The 21090-nt window shown below is 44.1% G+C and overlaps 1 protein-coding gene across 5 annotated transcripts in view; it reads right to left on the bottom strand.

Annotated features, from left to right (window-relative positions):
* Positions 1–1275: 1275 nt before the first annotated feature.
* The window catches only part of LOC147443325 (uncharacterized), a 36027-nt gene continuing 16212 nt past the window's right edge, over positions 1276–21090 (bottom strand). For 2 of the 5 annotated variants that reach the window (XM_086529213.1, XM_086529214.1), the window contains exons 8-9: positions 1885–1932; positions 1276–1727 (exon numbers count right to left, since the gene is read on the bottom strand). In XM_086529213.1, coding sequence (XP_086385339.1) covers positions 1902–1932 — 31 coding nt within the window. In that variant the 3' untranslated portion in view covers positions 1276–1727; positions 1885–1901. Of the gene's footprint in view, positions 1728–1884; positions 2001–21090 lie in introns of all 5 variants that reach the window. The other 3 variants (XM_086529212.1, XM_086529211.1, XR_015190254.1) reach the window with 3 other exon arrangements.

The raw sequence follows: 21090 nt of genomic DNA on the forward strand, positions 1-21090 counted from the left end.
GAGCGTCTTTTTAAATTTTCTCCAGCTGGTAGGGGGTACCCCCTACTACTAGAAGATATTTTAAAAACACCACAATCAAGTCACGGGGCACGAGATCACAACCATACAATCAAGAGGCATTCTTCATCAGAGTTTTCATGTGCGCCACCGACTGACCTGTGCCACCTAAGCAACCAAAACGATTATTGCTATCCTTCAACGATTGCATGCCAGCTCGACATACATCAAGAACCTACTTACCCACCCTACAACCACTGGATCGTCACCATGTCAGTACCTGGAATTTTTGTAGCCAATGGATCATTGCCATGTCGAGACCTGGAATTTCTGCAACCTGTATTTTAAGTAGATTTGGCAGATTTAACAGTATTTGCCATATCTTGTAAGGGGATTTAGGTAGATTTTGCAAACAGGTTTTACCCTTAGTTCTGTGTTTAAAGCTTAGTTGATATGGATGTTTCTACTTTTCAACCCACCGTTCTAAGTATAGAACTAAGTTGCAAATGACTTGTACAATTCCACACAGATACTTCAGCGGTAATTCAAGATCATCTAGCATTCCTTCCTAAAGCCCACTACTACAAAAATATGTGAGTACAGACAGAAAACAATCCACATCTTTTATCCCCATCATTGCCTCATTATCTGATAACAATGAACTGATGCGCACCTACGGCACCTCTCATGAAACCTTGACAAGACGATCTTCAGCTGTAGATTTTATCATGCGCTTTTCACCAACCAAGAAAACGCAAGGAATACTTAAAGATACTTTCGGATTGAGATGTGTAGGTCACCAAATATCCGTAAATGTAGCATGCATACTCTCACTAGACGCTTTACATGGTACATAATATCTTACAGACGACTAGACATCTCTTGAATACCACAATATATTAGTAGCAGTAAAAATAGGGCACCAATTGACACCATCTCTACTTATAGAGAAAAGCAGACATTGTGAGGTCACCTAGGAATGGTAGTCATTACTCACTGTTGAGGTAATTAGAGCTCAAGTTCGATAAAGAGGTCATAACCCTGCCCAAAATAAAAGTGTCTGTTCCCAAGAACATGAGACAACAGGGTAATTCCTCCACAAAACCTCATTGCTGGCTGTCACATTTTCATGTAAAAGCCCTTACAATCTACTACCCAATGCACATGTCACTCCACCTGACCACTTGATCCGGCATGCGACGTGTAATCAAACCCAATAACATCCTATCCTCGTTCCGACCATCCACATCTATATATATTTATGTGTAGCACTTACCCTGTATGGAAGTTACTCTTACATTGAGAATATTGGTGTACATCTAAAGATAAGCACAAATATTTTCTTGACAAACGTAAGAATCGGGTGACTTTACCCTCCAAAGGGGGCCAGTTTTTTTCTTGTTGAACAGATTTTTCTGCAAATATCAACGAGCAACCATTTCAAAGCTTGGGCACTACAGCGCTAGGGAGAATATAATTATACCATAATTCAATCAAATGCAGGGCTCTCTTAATAACTCCATGCTGGGGGTAGAGATGGCTCACAAAACCAGTACAGAAAACCCCTTCTTGGATCAACATTTTAACATTCCTTCTCCATGCAAACAAATATACCTCCATGAAGAAAGAGTCTGCACACTGCTTGAACTAACATTTCCAGGACTCCATTATTTTGCTACAAAAGAGCTCCCACATCCACAACCACCTGATGCGTTCGGATTATTTGTAACCTGTTGAAACATTCACACAAATGCCTTATTCTAGCATCAGACCAGAATTTCTTGCCAACTCTCTTATATTAGATCATTTATGACAATCTGATGAAGAATACATGACATACAATGCTTAACATGGCCTCTCACATAGAAGCCCTAACATTTAACATACCATGAATGAAGCTCGAATCAGTTCTTCCGCATAATCAATGGTTGCACCCTTCAAAAACCCCATTGATACTTCGTCAACAACAATTTTCACGCCATCCTTCTCAAAAATCCTAACAACTACCATGTCAAAATCAATCTCTCTCTCTCTCTCTCTCTCTCTCTCTCTCTCTCTCTCTCTCTCTCTCTCTCTCTCTCTCTCTCTCTCTCTCTCTCTCTCTCTCTCTCTCTCTCAAAAAAGGGAGGCTTGGTAGCCTTTCGTATTAGGTAATCAAATTACACGCCCAAAGGCATTACATCTGCCCAGAGGCCTTTTGGGACCCAAAGAAGAAGAGGTGGATGCCACCGATTACAATTTCCTCAATTCTCTGCATTTCCGCCACTAGGATCTCTAGACTCTAAACTATGATACTAACCTCTTGCATGTGTGATCAAAGTAGGTCATAGTATTGGAAAGCTATGGTGGAGCGGATAGGAGAGTATGGCACAGGTTATGTGCCGCCATCTTCTGAAGCTCTCCGCACCACTTTGCTTGATTGAGAGAAGGCAGTTGTGGAGCAAGCAACGCTCAGGATACAACAGCTTTGGATAAAGCATGGGGTTGCTCTCATTGCCGACGGGTGGAGCGATAATAAGATCCGTTCATGGCCTCGTCACATACTCAAGGGAGAGATGTACTTTGTGCACTCTCATGATACCACCAACAATGGTAAAACGGCCGATGTCCTCCCCGCAGAGTGGACGACAATCATAGAGACGATCAGACAACATGTGATGGCTTTTGTCACAAATGGGAAGGTAGCAAACGAGGCAGCAGGAGCTATTGTAGAGGGTCACTTTTCGTATGTTTCTGCATGGCGCATTGCTTGAACAACCTTTTGAAAGACATCGACAAGCTAGAATAAATGGCGCCAGTCATTGCAGATGTAGTGAAGATTATGACCTTCATCAACAATCACATTTTCATTCAGTGTGAGTACCTCGAAAGTTGACCCGCTTCAAGCTCAACTTTCCCCTCGTGCGTAGATTGTATGAATGTCAAAATGCGGTCCAACAGGTTTTCATTAGTGATAAGTTCACCACCTCCCTATGCAAGGACTGTTGCAGGGATTGAGTGCGAGGAGAAGGCAGAGGATTTAGGAGCTCCATGGTCTAGACGCACGGGTTAAACTCAGTGATTCATTTGCTCCACGTTGTGGATGGCATAGGCAAGGTTTAAGAGGCCATGGACTGCATGATCGAAGAGCTTGCGCAGCTTGAGCCTGATATAGAGCAATACCCAGAGATCCACACCCTTTGCAAAAAGAGATGGAATTCATATGCCTCTCCTTTACGCGGGGTAACATACATGGTGGATCCAAAGTTCCAAGGTGCAAGGCAAGAGACAAATAAAGAAGTCATGAATCAATTTACAGCGATCTTGAACAAGATAGTCCTAGACAATGATAGGCAACGCACCGTCAAGGATCAGCTAGGACAGTATAGAGAGATACAACCGACTACTACTAATTGGGAGGCTACTCAAGCTAGTTGCTCTTGAGGCTTGAAGACTTCCATACCTTTTTGTATTGCCCCCTTTGTAGTCTTTTAATCGTATATGGCCACCATTTGTCTTTTCTATTGCACTACATTAGACTTTAATATACTCTTTTGGGCATTAGCACTCTAGACTTCTCTAATCTAGAGTGGTATCTTTTTTGTAGCGCCTTGGCGAGCCTTGTTAGCCAAAAATAATGAAAAACTACACTTTGCTCAATGTTATGCTCAAGTCTTGTCTCTTAGCTTCTACTCTTGTAATACAGAACTTTAATTTGTAATTGCATGTGTATAAGCATTGTGTCTGTTGTGTATGACCGCACGTCACCGCACGAAGCAATCAAGTCATAGTAAGGTCGAATGGTCTTCCAATCAAGTTTCTCGTGAATATTAGACCCTCCTCCGAAGGCCCCACTCTCTATGGCGAGTGTCACCAGTGTGTGACTACTATCTATCCTTTTTGTTGATTTCTTTCTTATTATCTATTTACTTTCACTTTTTGGAAACACCCCTCGGGAAATCTAACTACCCTGCATTGCATAGCTAGTGTGGAACTGTCCAAAGGGAGTCCAGGCCTGAGGGCAAGAGAGCACTAAGGTTGGACAAGGACTAGGGTTAGCCAAGTGGGGTCATTGACTAGCCAAAGTGGAATCCTTTGCTACAGAGGCTACATTTCAGTTCTGGATGTGGCCGCAGTGTACAAAGAGGGTCGGATGACCTAGAAAGATATAATGGCAGCATCTCCTAAAATTTAGGGAACTGCTATTTTGGGACCTGAAAATGTGTTGGCGTCATTACCTCTGGAATGACAAAGGGAACATTTTCTTACTCTGCCGTGAAGTCAACTGGGCAACCGGTTGGGATATTTTTAGGCGGCAACCCCGAAACGGGAAAATGCTTGTAAATGTGCCAAGTGGCACATTCTGGTGCACTTGCCTTATGCAACAAGAAGTGGCGCTGAATTTGAAGAGGGAAGAGCCTCATTTTCAGATTTTGTCACAGGTTAAGAGCTATGGAGTGCTTGCTTTCCCTCTTATGCACAGTGCGGTGCCAGGAGTGATGCCCTGCACGCTACGCACTACCCTCTCTCTCCCCTTTGGCAGTATGTTATGCCCCTCAAGTGGGCTCTTCATTTGACCAATGTACAGTTGTGTGGGTTCATGCACGATTGCCGAGGCAAGAGCCTCTTGCACAGGTACTGGATTAGCTAGCGGCTAATCCCCCCGCAGGTACAGGTGAATTCGGAGAGGTTTCACGCTAGAAATCTCGTCCGATTCAAAGGGCAAGTAGCCCTACAGGTGCGGGAGCTCGAGGACTTGCTAGGGATGCGACCGGCACACGAAACGGAGCCCGAAACAGTGAATTACAGCCTGCTGTGTATTTTTGCAGGTTTAGGGTTTTGGCCCTAAACGGACCCTAATACCCCCAGGAGGTTCGGGGACGCAAGGGGACCGCTGTACAGGCGATCTGGCGCATTTTCAGGGCTGAAAACAGAGAATTCAGCGTGCTGCAGATTCTCGCCAGGTTTGGCAAAGTGCCCGTATGCGTCGGGAAAGTCATTCAATGCGTGGGAATACTGACCGTGAAGGGTTCTAGTACAGTTATGTTGCCGAAATCGGGCTGGAACAGTGGAAATTCAGCCGAGTTTGTGCAGGGCAGCTTGTAGGGAACCACAGCGTTTATTCCCTCTTTTGAACAATAAAGAAATACCGAAAGGGGCGCCTAAGTTAGGGGCCAATCTGGTGTCCGTCTACTCATACAGGTGCAATCTAGCAGCCTGTATCCCTCTCCCCTTTGTTGTGTCTTGAAAGCACAGGTAAAATAGACGACTAATAATGGGTGAAAGCTAAATCAAGGTTTAAAGTAAAGTCTACCGCCCTTTTTGGATTGAACAGGCCGGTTACATGGTTCCATCGACGGGATTAAATCACTTTTTCCCATAGAAGTGAGCCTTGGTTAGTTTTGGACTTGAAGACACAGGGGATCATAGACCAGACACAGGGAATTGCAATTATGGCTGACAGACCAGATGATGTGACTGAAGAGGTTTCCTCTTCACAGGGTCAACAGACACATGAAGTGGGTGAGTCCTCAAGACCACCACAGACTGATGATGATATATTCAGGACCCAGTTGGCTACTGCTGTGGCTATGTTCACACAAGTAATGCAGAACCCAAGGTTTTTAGCCTTTCTACAACCTCCTGTTCCGTCTCAGCAAGTTGGGTCACTGGATCATATTCAAAAGCCTGTTAAGGCTCGAGCACAGGTGATTCATACCGCACAGTCAATGGAAACACCTGTACACTTGACGGAGAACATGCAGTCTCCACAACCTATGCCTAAGGTGCAAGAACAGGTGGCTGAGATGCCAGTCTTTCAAGCTGTACCAGTTCAGCCCGCCACCTTTCAGCAGCCTATAGCTGGTTCTAATGGGCAGGGAAGCAACCTACAGGCTATGCAACAGGTCTTCCCACCACCTTCAGTACACCCTGGCTATTTTGGAGGTGGATCCGTATTCCAGAGCATGGCTGGTCATGCACCTGGAAATCAGTTTTATACGCCAGGAACAGTGTTTGGCGGTGCTCAAACGATGATGCCTAACCCCATGTATGGTGTCACAGGTATGCTACCAGGGTTTCAAAGCACTCAGGGACAATTTGGGATGCCACAAGCAAATTTTGGTATGGCTGGAATTACAAATCAGCAGCCAAATATGGCATTTCCAAGTCAAGTTAATAGCGGCCAAGGAACACAGATGAACCCTAATAGTGTTCCTATGTTTCAGTCACTTCCATATGACAATTTAACGCCGCTGGAGAGGCCAACTCCATACAAAGAAGGTGGCAAAGGTGTGTCATTCACGACCTTCACAGGGTTTGATGACAGGAAGAAGGCTCTTTCATTCCTCCAGCAGTTTGACAAGGCCTATGCAGGGGGAAACTTTACAGAGGCTTCAAAGGTCCGCAAGGCAGCCACTTTCTTGACAGGGAATGAGGGACAATGGTGGACAACTTTATTGCTTCAAGGGCAAGCTCCGTCCACATGGATTTACTTCAAGCAGATTTTTGCAGCAGCATGGTTATCTGATGATTTCGAAGCAGATGTCATGACAGAATGGCACCAGCTTAATGCTGCCACTTGCAGAAATCTGGATGATTACAATCGGAAGTTTTGGAAAGCTCTACTTCCAGTAACTTCCTATAGGTTTGTGCCATTGACAGAACAGATTGAAAAATACTGTTGTGGCCTACCCAAAGGATTGAGAAAGTACTGTACGAAGACAAAAGTCACTACTTTGACGCAGCTCATCGAGGTAGCAAACACTGGCAATGGTTTGCTCAAGGGAGAAGATTGTGAATTTAACACTGGCGTCAAGGCAGGATCAGGTAAGAAAAATTCAGCCAAGAAGCACGTTCCCAATGAGGCTCCTAAAGGGACTCAGGAGTCGGCCAACGCAGGGAAAGACAAAGCTACGGCTGAATCAGAAAAAGGACCAGCAAAGAAATGGAAAAGACGTTTTCCTCGCAAGTCAGAAGAGCAAAAGAAGGTCCTGAGGACAGAGAACAAATGCTTTATATGTGAGCAGCATGGCCACATTGCTTACAACTGTCCTACAAAGAAAAGGCCAGCTGATTCTGATGACAAGGAAGACAAGAAAGGAAAGAAGCCCATGGCTGGTCTAGTGCCAGATATGGTGGGCGACAAGCCAAATTCAGATGTAAGTGAGCTTTGCAGAGCATGGGGAAAGGTTAGGGATCAAACAGTGCTTATCTTCTTTGATCCAGGTGCCAAAGCCAACTTTATTTCCCCACAATTGGCTTCAAAGTTGGGAATTAGACCTGAAGAGATGGGGTATACAGCAGAGGCAGGTTTGGCATGTCCTGGCCATACAGAGGCTGTGACACCCATCATTGGAAAGTTGCGTCTACATATCCAGTCCTATGTAGATGCTGAAGAATTTTACATCATGCCACTGGACGGATGGATGTGTTGTTAGGTATTCCTTGGTTGTTTCGTGTACAGGGAATCATGGATGCCTACAACAAAAAGATCACTGTACAGAGCAGGGGAAAGACTCACATTCTGGATGTAAAGCTTAAAGGGGAGTCTATTCCTACTGTATCAGCTTCTGCTATTACTTCTGTAATGAAAAAGCATCTTTCTGCGTACTTGGTTTTTGCACGTGAAGTGTCAGATTGTGATGAATCAAATTTATCTGTGCTAGATAAAGAAAGGTCAATGTTTTTACAACAGTATAGTGACTGTTTTTCCGATTCATTACCGTCTCAATTACCGCCAGAGAGACCCGAGGACCATGCGATAGATTTGGTGCCAGGCAATAGCCCACCAAATAAGCCTCCGTACAGGGTTAGTGCGGCTCAGCAGAAAGAGATAATGGGCCAAGTACAGGAGTTGTTAGAAAAGGGGCTGATTCAGCCCAGTTCATCTCCATTCTGTTCTCCAGTGTTGTTGGTGCAGAAAAAGGATGGCTCATGGCGTATGTGCATCGACTACCGTGCACTGAACAAGAATACCATCAAGAATAGGTTCCCTATACCTAGAATTGATGATATTATGGACAAATTAGGAGCAGCAGCTATGTTTAGCAAGATAGATCTAAAGAGTGGGTACCATCAGATCCGCATTAGATCAGAGGATGTGCACAAGACTGCTTTTAGAACAACGTTTGGCCTTTACGAATTTTTAGTGATGCCCTTTGGTCTCACAAATGCTCCTGCTACGTTCAATAGGATGATGGACAGAATTTTCCGTCCACACGAGCAGTTTGTTGGTACGTTCTTTGATGACATGATAGTCTATTCAAAGAATGAAGAGGAGCATAGGCATCACTTGGCCATTGTGTTCAAAGAGCTACGCAGTCATAGGTTGCTCATCAATGCAAAGAAAAGTGAGTTTTTTCTGGAAGAGATTCACTTTCTGGGACACATTGTCTCAAAGGATGGTGTCAGAATGGATCCTGCAAAAGTTGAAGCAATCAAGTCATGGCCAAATTTGAAGACGGTGCATGATGTCCGAAGCTTTTTGGGACTATGCTCCTATTACAAAAGGTTTATCCGAAATTTCGCTGAGATTGCTTCACCTTTACATGCTCTTCAAAAGAAGGCAGTCACCTTCAGATGGACACAGAAAGAGATTTCAGCTTTTAATCTCTTAAAGGAAAAGATGACTTCAGATCCAGTCATTGTGTTGCCAGATCTTAGGAAGTCATTTGTGGTCCAGTGCGACGCCTGCGGTAGTAGCATTGGTGCTGTGCTAATGCAAGATGGCAGGGTAGTAGCCTATGAGAGCAGAATTTTGCAAGGGCCAAAGATGACCATGCAGGTCTATGAGAAAGAGTTACTGGCTGTGATTCATGCGCTCTTAAGTTGGAAACACTACCTGCTAGGTGCAGATTTCGTTGTCCAAACGGATCATCAGACCTTGCGATACTTCTTGACACAAACAAAGTTATCTGAAAAGCATATGCGATGGGCAAATATTTTGTCCATGTTCCATTTTCAGATTGTGCATGTGGAAGGCAAGAAGAACGTTGTGGCTGATGCCTTGTCGAGGAAGCCACAAATTTCGACTGTGTCGATTCCTTATCATCATGAACTTGATGATATGAGAGAACAGTATACAAATGATGAAGATTTTGCAAGGGTCTTCGAGCAACTAATGGATGGACAACGTCATGAACACTATCTTCTTAAAGACGGGTTCATGATGATGCATGGCAGATTGTGTGTCACAAAGCCATTGCGACGCAAAGTTATGGAAGAGAGTCATGTCCCACCGTATGTAGGGCATCGTGGTATCGATGCTACAGTTAAAGCGGTAGAGACATTCTTCTATTGGCCTACATTGAGAAGGGATGTGGATGCCTTTGTGCGAGAATGCCTAATATGCCAAAAGGTCAAGTTTGACAGGCAAAAGGCACCAAGGTTATTGCAACCACTACCTATTCCAGATAAACCATGGGAGAGTATTGCTATGGATTTTATCTTTGATCTTCCGAGAACGCAAACAGGAAACGATGGTATTTGGACCATTATTTGCAGATTCAGCAAACAGGCTCACTTTATTCCTGTCAGGAAGAAGATAAAGCCAGATCAGATGGCACGCTTGTTTATGAGTAATATTTTCAAGTATCATGGCATGCCACAGTCGATTGTTAGCGACCGTGATCCACGCATGACAAGTTTGTTCTAGAGAGGTTTGTTTGAGAATATGGGCACCACGCTCAAATTCTCCTCGTCATTTCATCCTCAAACAGATGGGCAGTTAGAAGAGGCAAATTCTACTGTCCTAGATCTGCTGAAGTGTTATGTGTCAGAGCATAAAGGAAAGTGGAAGCAGTATTTGCCATTGGTGGAGTATGCATACAATAATACAGTGCATTCATCAACTGGCAAGGCACCCTTTGAGATAGTTGAAGGTGGCAAGAAAGTTCCTCCCATACTGCATACAAAGGACAAGATATTTGAAGCAGATAAGTATGTTCAGGACATGGATGAAATGTACAAGAAGGTCAAAGTGGCCTTAGAAAGGACCCAGGCAAAGCAAAAGAAAGCAGCTGATCGTCACCGTCGTCAAGTGGTATATTCACTTGGTGATTGGGTGCTTTTACGCTTTGAAAAGGCAAGGTTAAAGAAGATGAAGGGCAAGGAAAGACTGTTTCCAAAGCTCAGCATGCGTTACTATGGGCCTTTTCAAGTATGCGACATAATCAGTGATGTTGCATATAGGCTGAAATTGCCTGACAGTTGGAAGATTCACAATGCGTTTCATGTGAGTCTTCTCAGACTCTATGTGGGTGATGTGCCAGAAGATATGCCAGCTGAAGATCAGCCGGAAGTCGAGGAACTTGACGAGATCTTGGTCCCTGAACAGATTTTGGCACACAAAGAAAGGAAAGTGAAAGGCAAGGTTGCTAGGCGTTACTTGGTAAAGTTCAGAAACTATCCACCAATGGATGCTAAGTGGATGGAAGAAGGTGAACTTGCAGAGTCACCAACTGTGTTATCACTTTACCTGGAAGCCTTCGATTTGCAACCTACCTTGACCCCTTGAGTTTCAAAGCTACATGGATTGTCAGTGTGACAATGGCTTCTGAAACAAATGATGTACATGGTATTTAAAGTGAGCTCAAATCAAATACCTGTTACATGAATGTTAGAGCTGTACAGATTGTCAGTTTGGCAATTGCTCTTATGGAATGTCCAAAAGTTTGGTTAGTGCTATAGAAGTGAGTATTTCTTGTCAGTTTGTCAAGGATACAGTGATTGCTTCTATTGAAGAGTACGTGTGTAACTGCATTCTTAAACTGTCGGTTTGGGTATGCTCGAAAGTGTTACGGGATCCAACGTGTACTATAAGACAGTGGCAAAATGTGCAGCTACCATTTTGTCATTGGAAAGTTAGTGACTCAAAGCAATGGCAGAGTGTGAAGCTACCACTATGTCATTGGGACAGGGTTCACACGCAGGCAATACATGAGTCGACAAGGTGTTGAATACACCAGGGTTGACAATGAGCATGTATGTGTCGTATATGTGTCGACAGGTGTTGAATACATCAGTGTTGACAGTAGGCATGTACGACATAGATGCAAACGAGGACGTTTGAGATTTCAAGAGGGGGGTATGTCACCAGTGTGTGACTACTATCTATCCTTTTTGTTGATTTCTTTCTTATTATCTATTTACTTTCACTTTTTGGAAACACCCCTCGGGAAATCTAACTACCCTGCATTGCATAGCTAGTGTGGAACTGTCCAGAGGGAGTCCAGGCCTGAGGGCAAGAGAGCACTAAGGTTGGACAAGGACTATGGTTAGCCAAGTGGGGTCATTGACTAGCCAAAGTGGAATCCTTTGCTACAGAGGCTACATTTCAGTTCTGGATGTGGCCGCAGTGTACAAAGAGGGTCGGATGACCTAGAAAGATATAATGGCAGCATCTCCTAAAATTTAGGGAACTGCTATTTTGGGACCTGAAAATGTGTTGGCGTCATTACCTCCGGAATGACAAAGGGAACATTTTCTTACTCTGCCGTGAAGTCAACTGGGCAACCGGTTGGGATATTTTTAGGCGGCAACCCCGAAACGGGAAAATGCTTGTAAATGTGCCAAGTGGCACATTCTGGTGCACTTGCCTTATGCAACAAGAAGTGGCGCTGAATTTGAAGAGGGAAGAGCCTCATTTTCAGATTTTGTCACAGGTTAAGAGCTATGGAGTGCTTGCTTTCCCTCTTATGCACAATGCGGTGCCAGGAGTGATGCCCTGCACGCTACGCACTACCCTCTCTCTCCCCTTTGGCAGTATGTTATGCCCCTCAAGTGGGCTCTTCATTTGACCAATGTACAGTTGTGTGGGTTCATGCGCGATTGCCGAGGCAAGAGCCTCTTGCACAGGTATTGGATTAGCTAGCGGCTAATCCCCCCGCAGGTACAGGTGAATTCGGAGAGGTTTCACGCCAAAAATCTCGTCCGATTCAAAGGGCAAGTAGCCCTATAGGTGCGGGAGCTCGAGGACTTGCTAGGGATGCGACCGGCACGCGAAACAGAGCCCGAAACAGTGAATTACAGCCTGCTGTGTATTTTTGCAGGTTTAGGGTTTTGGCCCTAAACGGACCCTAATACCCCCAGGAGGTTCGGGGACGCAAGGGGACCGCTGTACAGGCGATCTGGCACATTTTCAGGGCTGAAAACAGAGAATTCAGCGTGCTGTAGATTCTTGCCAGGTTTGGCAAAGTGCCCGTATGCGTCGGGAAAGTCATTCAATGCGTGGGAATACTGACCGTGAAGGGTTCTAGTACAGTTATGCTGCCGAAATCGGGCTGGAACAGTGGAAATTCAGCCGAGTTTGTGCAGGGCAGCTTGTAGGGAACCACAGCGTTTATTCCCTCTTTTGAACAATAAAGAAATACCGAAAGGGGCGCCTAAGTTAGGGGCCAATCTGGTGTCCGTCTACTCATACAGGTGCAATCTAGCAGCCTGTATCCCTCTCCCCTTTGTTGTGTCTTGAAAGTACAGGTAAAATAGACGACTAATAATGGGTGAAAGCTAAATCAAGGTTTAAAGTAAAGTCTACCGCCCTTTTTGGATTGAACAGGCCGGTTACAGCGAGAGTGGTCTACTTATGATTGCACAAATCTCTACAATGCTTTGGACTTGTCGACGACGATGAGGACGATGACGGACGGGCTGAAATCTGCAAATCTTTATCTACTGAATTCTGACTCTATGTCGGTGACGATTTCGATGACGATGTGACGACGACGCGCTGAAAATACAAATGCTGAAATCTGCGTTCTCCGGGCTGAAGTTGTAAACTTCGCGGGATTTGACCGTGCGGCGAGGATCTGCTACGAGAAGGTGAGATTTGCGAGGTTCAGGACTTGTTCTACGGAGTCTATGTGCTGAAAACTGAAAACGCTGGTCCTAGGGATGAATCTGTCGCGATGGAATTGCAAAACACTGAGGATGATCTACAAACAAAAAACGCTAGGCTGAATTCTGCTTCTTGTGGTGGAAATCTGCTAACGATAGGACACTGTTGTCTTCTGGGGAATCTGCTAAAGCTAGGGCTGATCTGTTGTTTACCTTCGTCGAGAATCTGCAAGTGCAAAAACGCTGGCTGATCAGATGCAAAAACGCTAGGCCTTCTGGTGAGTGAAAACGCTAGAGTTGTCGCGGGGGAGGCTTGCTGAGAAGTTGCCTGATGAACACCGGGTTCCTGCTGCCTCTTCTGCCAAAAAGTACTAGCGCTAGGTTTCTATATATACAAACTTAGCAAAATTGCCCTACCTAGTTTCCAACAAAAGTCACTTAATAAATAAGTGAAAAATGTCAAAAATAGGAAAAATAGGTCTATATACTATAAAAATGCTACTGATGGTTTTTGACTGAAATTTGATGGTCATGTTGTGTGCAGCCACAGGATATGCATCTATTCTAAGTGTCAAGACATGCACGGCCTTCGAACAAACTCACAAAGGTGCCAGATCACTTCCTATTCTAGACTGACTTGACTGAACTGAACCCTAGTCATGTTGTAGCTTGTCCACGGACACATAACGTTGGATGTGTCGCGTGACATCCTCTCCTTTTCAAAGTGAGGTACTGGTACCGAACTATATGGCATCATGTAGATCGCCAACAGGGTCTGGAATCCTGGAAAGGACTCTTCGCCGGCCCACTCTGATGTGTGAATCGTGCGATACTTGAACTTCATACAGGTCTGCAACGCTTGCTTCTTTGGGCCACACCAAAATCGACACAAAGTCATCTTCAATGCTTCGACTTCGTCTATAGTCATGCGTCTACCTTCTTCAAGAATCTCCGAGGCTGAAAATTCATGAAATCACTTCCAACACAAAAACATGAACATACCCATTCCATGTAAAGTGACTGGAAAAAATCTCGTCTTCTCTAAAGACTGTGCATGCAATGTAGATGAACAAATAGACAGAGTGCCAAACCGTTCACCACACACACACAAACAATGAGATCGAATCTTGTCTTTCTTATCTAAATCAATCAACTGTGGCAATTCACAACGGAAATGCCGATGCTTGATGCTCAATCCTTCTTATGCTCTTTCTACGACTGTGTCGTGCCAAGGAAGAGACATGGAATGTGACTTCCTTGAATGCATACTTTTCAGCTTTTCATGAGAAATCCGCATATATCCGTGCTCATTCATGAGTGAATCGTGCTCAACGTACAATATGTCATGCCTAGGAAAAGGGATCGCATAAAAAGACGCTGACTAAAATACAAGCAACGATCACGAATGAAACACTCGTACAATGCGTGCTGACTAATCACTCGAACACATAATACTTCCTGTGAGGGTTCTCTCGACCTAAGCTCGAGAGACAAGATCGGTTATTCCTGAATGATTGAATCGTCCTATGGGGGTTCTTTGGACCTCGACCCGAGAGCCAAGATCGGTTCTTCGTGATTGATCAAATCTGCCATGAGGTTAGCTTCACTAGAAAAAGCATCAACTAAAACATCATGCTTGTGAACAATCACATCTTTTTCCTGCAAATCATCATGCTTGTGAAAAATCACATCTTGATCATGCAAATCATCATGCTTATCCTTATCATGCAAATCATATCATGCAAATCTTGTGTCTTGCTTTGGAGAAGAAGAGACTAAGAGAGTCTCCTTTTCCCAAAGCTCTTGCATCTGTGCCTGCACTTGAGAAAAGAGTCTTAACATCTCTTTCATGTGTCGGTCGTTCATTGCTCGTCTTGCTTTGCTCTTGCGATTAAATGCTACTTGTCTTTCTTTGTTCTCGCGATCAAATTTTGCTTCTCTTTCTTTGTTCTCGTGATCTAACTTTGCTTCTTGTGCTTTGGCTTCCAAGTGTGCTTGCTCGTGCTCACGCTCTATGGCTGCCATTCTTTCTTCGTATTCACGATCTATGGCTGCCCTTCTTTCTACGAATCACGATCTATGGCTGCCATCCTTTCTGCTTTTCTTGCTTTGCGTTCTAAATCCCTCTCCATCATCATCTTGTCGAAAGCCTCCATAGGAGTTAGTACAATCCTTGGCGTAGATAGGGCAGAGGGAGGGTAAGAAAAACCTCCTGGTGGGAAAATTCTTCTTCACCACCCTCATGCTCACCACCTCCAAGCAAAGTAACCATTCCACTTCGAGTGATGACCATCCACTGAAGTCTTGGGTTCTTGTGGGTTCTTGTAGGTTCTTGTGGTCTTGGGTTCTTAAGTTCACGAGGAACTTGGGTTCTTGGGGTTCTTGAGGGTCTTGAGAGTCTTGAGGTTCTTGCGGTTCTGGAGGGTCTTGAGGTTCTTGCGGTTCTTCTTTCGCTTGCAATCTATGTTAGAGAAGGATCTTCTCTTCACCCGAGTTCTGCTCTTTTTCCACGGGCGCACCCCTTGGCGGCCTTGCGCTTACACCAAGGTTGCTTTTTCCCCACCTCACGTCGATTGGCCGGCCGCTAAGTGCACAGTCCGCTCTCAATGAGTGAAAAGAGAAACAAAGGGAGGTTGGACAAGCCCTTCTTTCTTGGAATTCCTATCACTCTTCAAAAACACGATTAGGAATCGACAGGCCCAAGAGGAATTGGGTTACGTGCAACTGCAACAAGCAAAACAAATTTTTGTGGTTCTTTCCTGGAGTGATACAGAAAACTGTCAAAACTCTGATATCAATGTAAGGTGCAACGGAAGTGAATGTTGAACTTTGCTCTCAAGATGAGTGCTCCGAACTGTGCTCAAGGTTCCTTTTACTTACGGAAGGGAGAGCCTTCCGTTCCTTTAGTGAGAGTGTGCAATGGACACAAACAAAGTGGCAAACACTGTGAATGAAGGTGCTGAGACTGAGAGATAGAGAGAGAAGAATACGACACCAGAATGTTGCCAAACCCTCCTTCAAAGGCCCCACTATATGGCGAGAGCGGTCTACTTATGATTGCACAAATCTCTACACTGCTTTGGACTTGCCGACGATGAAGAGGACGACGACGAGACGGGCTGAATTTGAGAATGCTAAGAGCTAAAATCTATAAATCTTTATCTATTGAATTTTGACTCTATGTCAGTGATGATGTCAATAATGGCGATGCGACAACGACACGCTGAAAACACAGATGCTGAAATCTGCATTTTCCGGGCTGGAACTGTACACTTCACGGGATCTGACCGTGCAGCGAGGATCTGCTACGGGAAGATGAGATCTGCGAGGTTCGCGACTTGTTCTGCGGAGTCTATGTGCTGAAAACTGAAAACGCTGGTCCTAGGGCTGAATTTGTCGAGATGGAATTGCAAAACGCTGAGGATGATCTGCAAACCAAAAATCCTAGGCTGAATTCTGCTTCCTGCGGTGGAAATCTGCTAACGTTGGGAATCTGTTGTCTTCTCGGAAATCTGCTAACGCTAAAACTGATCTGCTGTCTACCTTCGCCGGGAATCTGCAAGTGCAAAAACGCTGGCTGATCTCATGCAAAAATGCTAGGCCTTCTAGTGAGTGAAAACGCTAGAGGAGTTGTCACAAAGAAAATACGGAAGCGTAAACTGACGTTTAATTGCACTTCAAATACTCAAGAGAATTAGATGGAGAGAGAAAACTTGACACTTCATTGGGGACCAGAAGATGGGCTGGTCCCCCTCCATAAAGAGAATATCTTTATTACTAAGGGAGAATCTTTACAAGCACACGAACGGGGCATACGCCCGTCCTCTATTCTTTCTTCTGTTCTCTTCTGACTACTGACTGAGAAAGTGTTTCCACTTTCTTTCTGCTTAGGGGGTTTTCCCTCTTCTGCGAGACTGGTTGGAAGCTCTCGAAAAGAGAGTCTATCTTCCAAAACAGCTCCTCGAAAGCTCTCACAGAGGAGAGTCCATCTTCCGTTATGTGTTGCCTTCATGCTCATTCATTCATGCATCGAACACAAAAGAGAAACAAGCAAAATGCACACGCACATGCTTGCTGTAATTTTCCTGAAATTCTTACCTGTGCACATCCCTACGCCGAAACAGAGGTCTTCTTCGCGATGGAATCGCACCAAACTTGATGTAGGCTTAGGATAAGGAGAGAGAAGAGAATTTCTATGGTTGATCTGCTGAAAACAGTCCTAATCGAGGTGATTAGAGGCTGAAAACAGAGAATTACAACAGCCGCACTCTGTTAAGAGAGCGTTTACAGAAGCTTCTCGCGATGAAACTTCACCAGAAGGTGTCTATGACTGTGAGATCCCTTGTTCTTGACAATGGGAGCACAAGGCTACCACATATGTCGCAAGGGGCTGCTCTCAAGCTTCAATGGAGGGCTCCACCGCGTAGAGCACGCTCACATTAGGGGAGGTAGGTGTACTGCCAGCCCTGAAAATGGGGGAGGGGGGGCTCCTAAATAGCCATCAGGGAGAGGGGACGCTAGGAAGAGAGAGAGGGTGAGAGTGAGAGTGAGAGAGTTAGTTTGCATTGGTAAGTGTGCCACTTGGCACACTTACTTTAAAAACTTAAAAACCATTCAACTTTTGACTTTAAAAACTTCTAGCTCATTAATTAAAAATGTGCAACTAACTAACAAATGCTACCAATGATTCTTTTAAGAGAACACCAAAGGTCTGTCAGTGCAATGCCGCACTGGCACTGCATCGCTTTTACCTGTTCACACTTGTCCGGCCGCCCGCACGGACACGGACCGTTAAATTTAATTTCACGAAACTTACCCTAAGGCTTTATTAACTTTATTAGCCTTAGGGTCACTATTCTAAGGACCCCATCTCATTCATGTGCTTGTACTGACGCGCGTATTTTTCCTGAGCCTAAAATCTGAGGCTACTATCTACCCCTTTATTGAAGTCCCGATTTCCCAATCGCTAGGCTTCAAGGTATTTTTCTGCTAGGGTCTCCTTGAGATGCACTGGCCCAAACTTAGGCGCACCTGAGGCCCCAGAACTGCTAAATCTATTCTAATGTGCACACGACTAATTAGATAATTCTTTCTCGTAAATAAATTAATTCTTTACAAAGTCTGACTTAGTTACATCCCTCTTGGTTCTAAACAATTGACCTCAACTGTAGAGCGTTAACATAACTGTGCAAGATGTCGAGGTAGTCCTTAAGATCGGACTCAATCATCCACTTTGCATCTAAAGGAGTGTAATTCTTGAACTTGACTAAATACTTTCGATGTAGACTCCCCGACTTGAGTTGTCTCTCCAAGTGGTGTATTATCTGTTCAGGTTGAAGGATTTCCTCAGTCTCTTCGACTTCTGGAGGATCTTCTTGTACGGGCGCCACTGGAGGAGGTCCAACATATGGTCGGAGGAGACTGACATGAAAAGCATTATGGATTCGCCAGGTAGTAGGCAAATCCAATCTGAAAGTCACATCATTGACTTTATCTGTAATTTCGAAAGGGCCGTAAAATCTATGGGAAAGTTTGACAACTTTTCCTTTGCCGACCCGCTTTTTCAATCTAGCTTTCTCAAACCGAAGCAAGACATATTGTCTTTTTTCAAGATTGAGATTCCTTTTGTGCTTGTCTGCTTTTCTCTTCTGTTGCTCTTGAGTACGAAGAATCGCTTGCTTTACTTGTTGATGGGCAATATCAATATTACGCACAAATTCATCTGCGGCGAAGATGTTTTCTTTGGTAACCATAATAGGAAGTAAGAGTGGCTTCCCATAAATAATTTCAAAGGGAGCTTTACCAGTTGAGGAATGTATGGTATTATTATACGCAAACTCAACTATTGGTAAGTATTGTTCCCATTCGGATTGTCGTTCTGAAACATAGCACTTGAGGGGATCTAAAACAGTGGCATTAACGATTTCGCTTTGACCATCTGTTTGTGGATGATAAGCTGATGAAAAATCAAACTTAATTCCCAAGTTTTCGAACAATGCCTGCCAAAATAGACTAGTCATGTGGGGATCTCTATCGCTAACAATAGTCTTTGGCAATCCATGGTGTTTAAAAATCTGAGCTAGAAATATTCTAGCCATGTGATCAGCTTTGATCGTCTTCTTTACTGGAAGAAAATGGGCTTGCTTACTGAATCTGTCTACTATAGTCCAAATTGCATCATTTTCATTCTTGGATCGAGGAAGATCCGTAATAAAATCCATGGCAATACTTTCCCATGGCGTGTTAGGCACAGGGAGCGGCTGAAGCTTGCCATAAACTTTATGTCTGTCATATTTTACTTTTGGGCAGACTAAACACTCACGTACATGTTTTTCAAAGTAAGCACGGAGTGTTGGCCAAAAGAAATACCTTTCGAGGGTACTAGTGGTGGAAGCAATTCCCCGATGCCCGGCATAAGGAGAATTATGTGCTTCATCCATCACCTTTTGTCGTAAGGGCTGAGCTATGCATATTGCTTGTTGACGATAGAGTGTATTATCCCTGATGGAATAAGGTGGCCTTGAGTGACCAGCTTGAAGATCTGCCCAAATTGTGGCGAAGTCTGGATCTTGAGGATACATCTCGCTGAGAGATTCTAGTTCCTCATGATAAACTGTTGTTAGTGCATTGATCTTTGGACACCTGGAGAGAGCATCTGCAGCTGCATTCTTCGTTCCAGAAGTATGTAAAATCTGAAAATGGAACATTGAAAGAAAGTTGGCCCATCGCATCTGCTTTTCGGATAACTTTCTTTGTGTGAGGAAGTAGCGAAGACTTTGATGATCTGTCTTGATAATAAACTCAGCTCCTAATAGATAGTGTTTCCAAATGGAAAGAGCATGAATTACTGCCATTAGCTCTTTCTCGTATATGGAGACATGCAACTCTGCATCTTTAAGGCGCCGACTTTCATAGGCTATCGCGTGACCCTCTTGGTTCAAAACTGCTCCTACACAATCTCCAGATGCATCGCAGTATACCTCGAAAGGTTTGCGAAGATCACGGACGGTGAGAACAGGTCCGTGACTGAGTAGATACTTAAGCTTTTCGAAAGCTTGTTTTTGTCCAGACACCCAATGGAATGGAATCCTCTTCTTTGTCAGGTCATGGAGGGGACCTGCTATCGCAGCAAAAGCTCGAATGAAACGCCGATAATAGGAACAGAGGCCGAGGAAACTTCGTACATCATGTACTGTAGTTGGCGTAGGCCATTCTACCACTGCTTGAATCTTATCAGGGTCCATCCTCACCTGATTGTGAGACACTATATGGCCCAAATAGTGGATTTCTTTTAAAAAGAATTCACTTTCTTAGCATTCACAAATAATTTGTGTTTGCGTAATTCTTCGAACACTAAGGCGAGATGCTTATAGTGTTCGTCTTTTGACTCTAAGAAGATTAAGACGTCATCAAAGAAAGCGCTTGTAAAACTTCTATAGGAGTGGAAGATTCTATCCATCATTCTGTTGAATGTAGCTGGTGCATTAGTGAGTCCAAAAGGCATCAATAAGAATTCATACAATCCGAAGGTTGTTCTAAATGAAGTCTTATGCACATCCTGAGGAGCTATGCGGATTTGATGATAACCGCTCTTCAAGTCTATACGACTAAAGACACTTGCTCCTTGTAACTTGTCAAGAATGTCGTCAATCCGAGGGATTGGAAATCGATTCTTGATTGTGATCTTGTTTAGAGATCTATAGTCTATGCACATGCGGAATGTGCCATCCTTTTTCTGTATTAGCAAGACAGGTGAACAATATGGAGAAGTACTAGGCCTTATTAAGCCCTTCTCCAAAAGTTCGTTAACCTGCTTGAGAATTTCCTCTTGCTGCATTAGACTAACTCGATAAGGGGGCTGATTTGGAGGAGAACTTCCTGGGATCAAATCAATTGTATGATCCTCAGGTCGCGAAGGTGGGAGTTCATTTGGAAGTTCATCTGCAAAGCAATCTTTATAACTTTCTAATATCTTAAGTCTTTTTTGCTCTAAAGAGGAAGAAAGTTGTGAAACAGACACATCTCTCTCTCTTGCAAAAATCAAGTACGTTGAAACACACTTTTTCATTTCTTTCTTGATGGCAATGTGATTGGCGATAGGAATATGCCAATCACCTGCATCTGCAAGTACAAGATATTCCTTTCCTTTATGAGCAAAAGATAAGGTTTTCTGAACATAGTCAGGAATGGGATGCATCTTGTAGTGCCAAGGCATTCCCAAGATAACATCGCGTCCTTCAAGTGAAGCTAATAAGAAAGACTCTTGATCCTTGTAGTCGT

The sequence above is a fragment of the Adiantum capillus-veneris genome, chromosome 14, assembly GCF_014529385.1.
Source record: "Adiantum capillus-veneris isolate H3 chromosome 14, ASM1452938v2, whole genome shotgun sequence".
Classification (NCBI taxonomy): Eukaryota; Viridiplantae; Streptophyta; class Polypodiopsida; order Polypodiales; family Pteridaceae; genus Adiantum; species Adiantum capillus-veneris.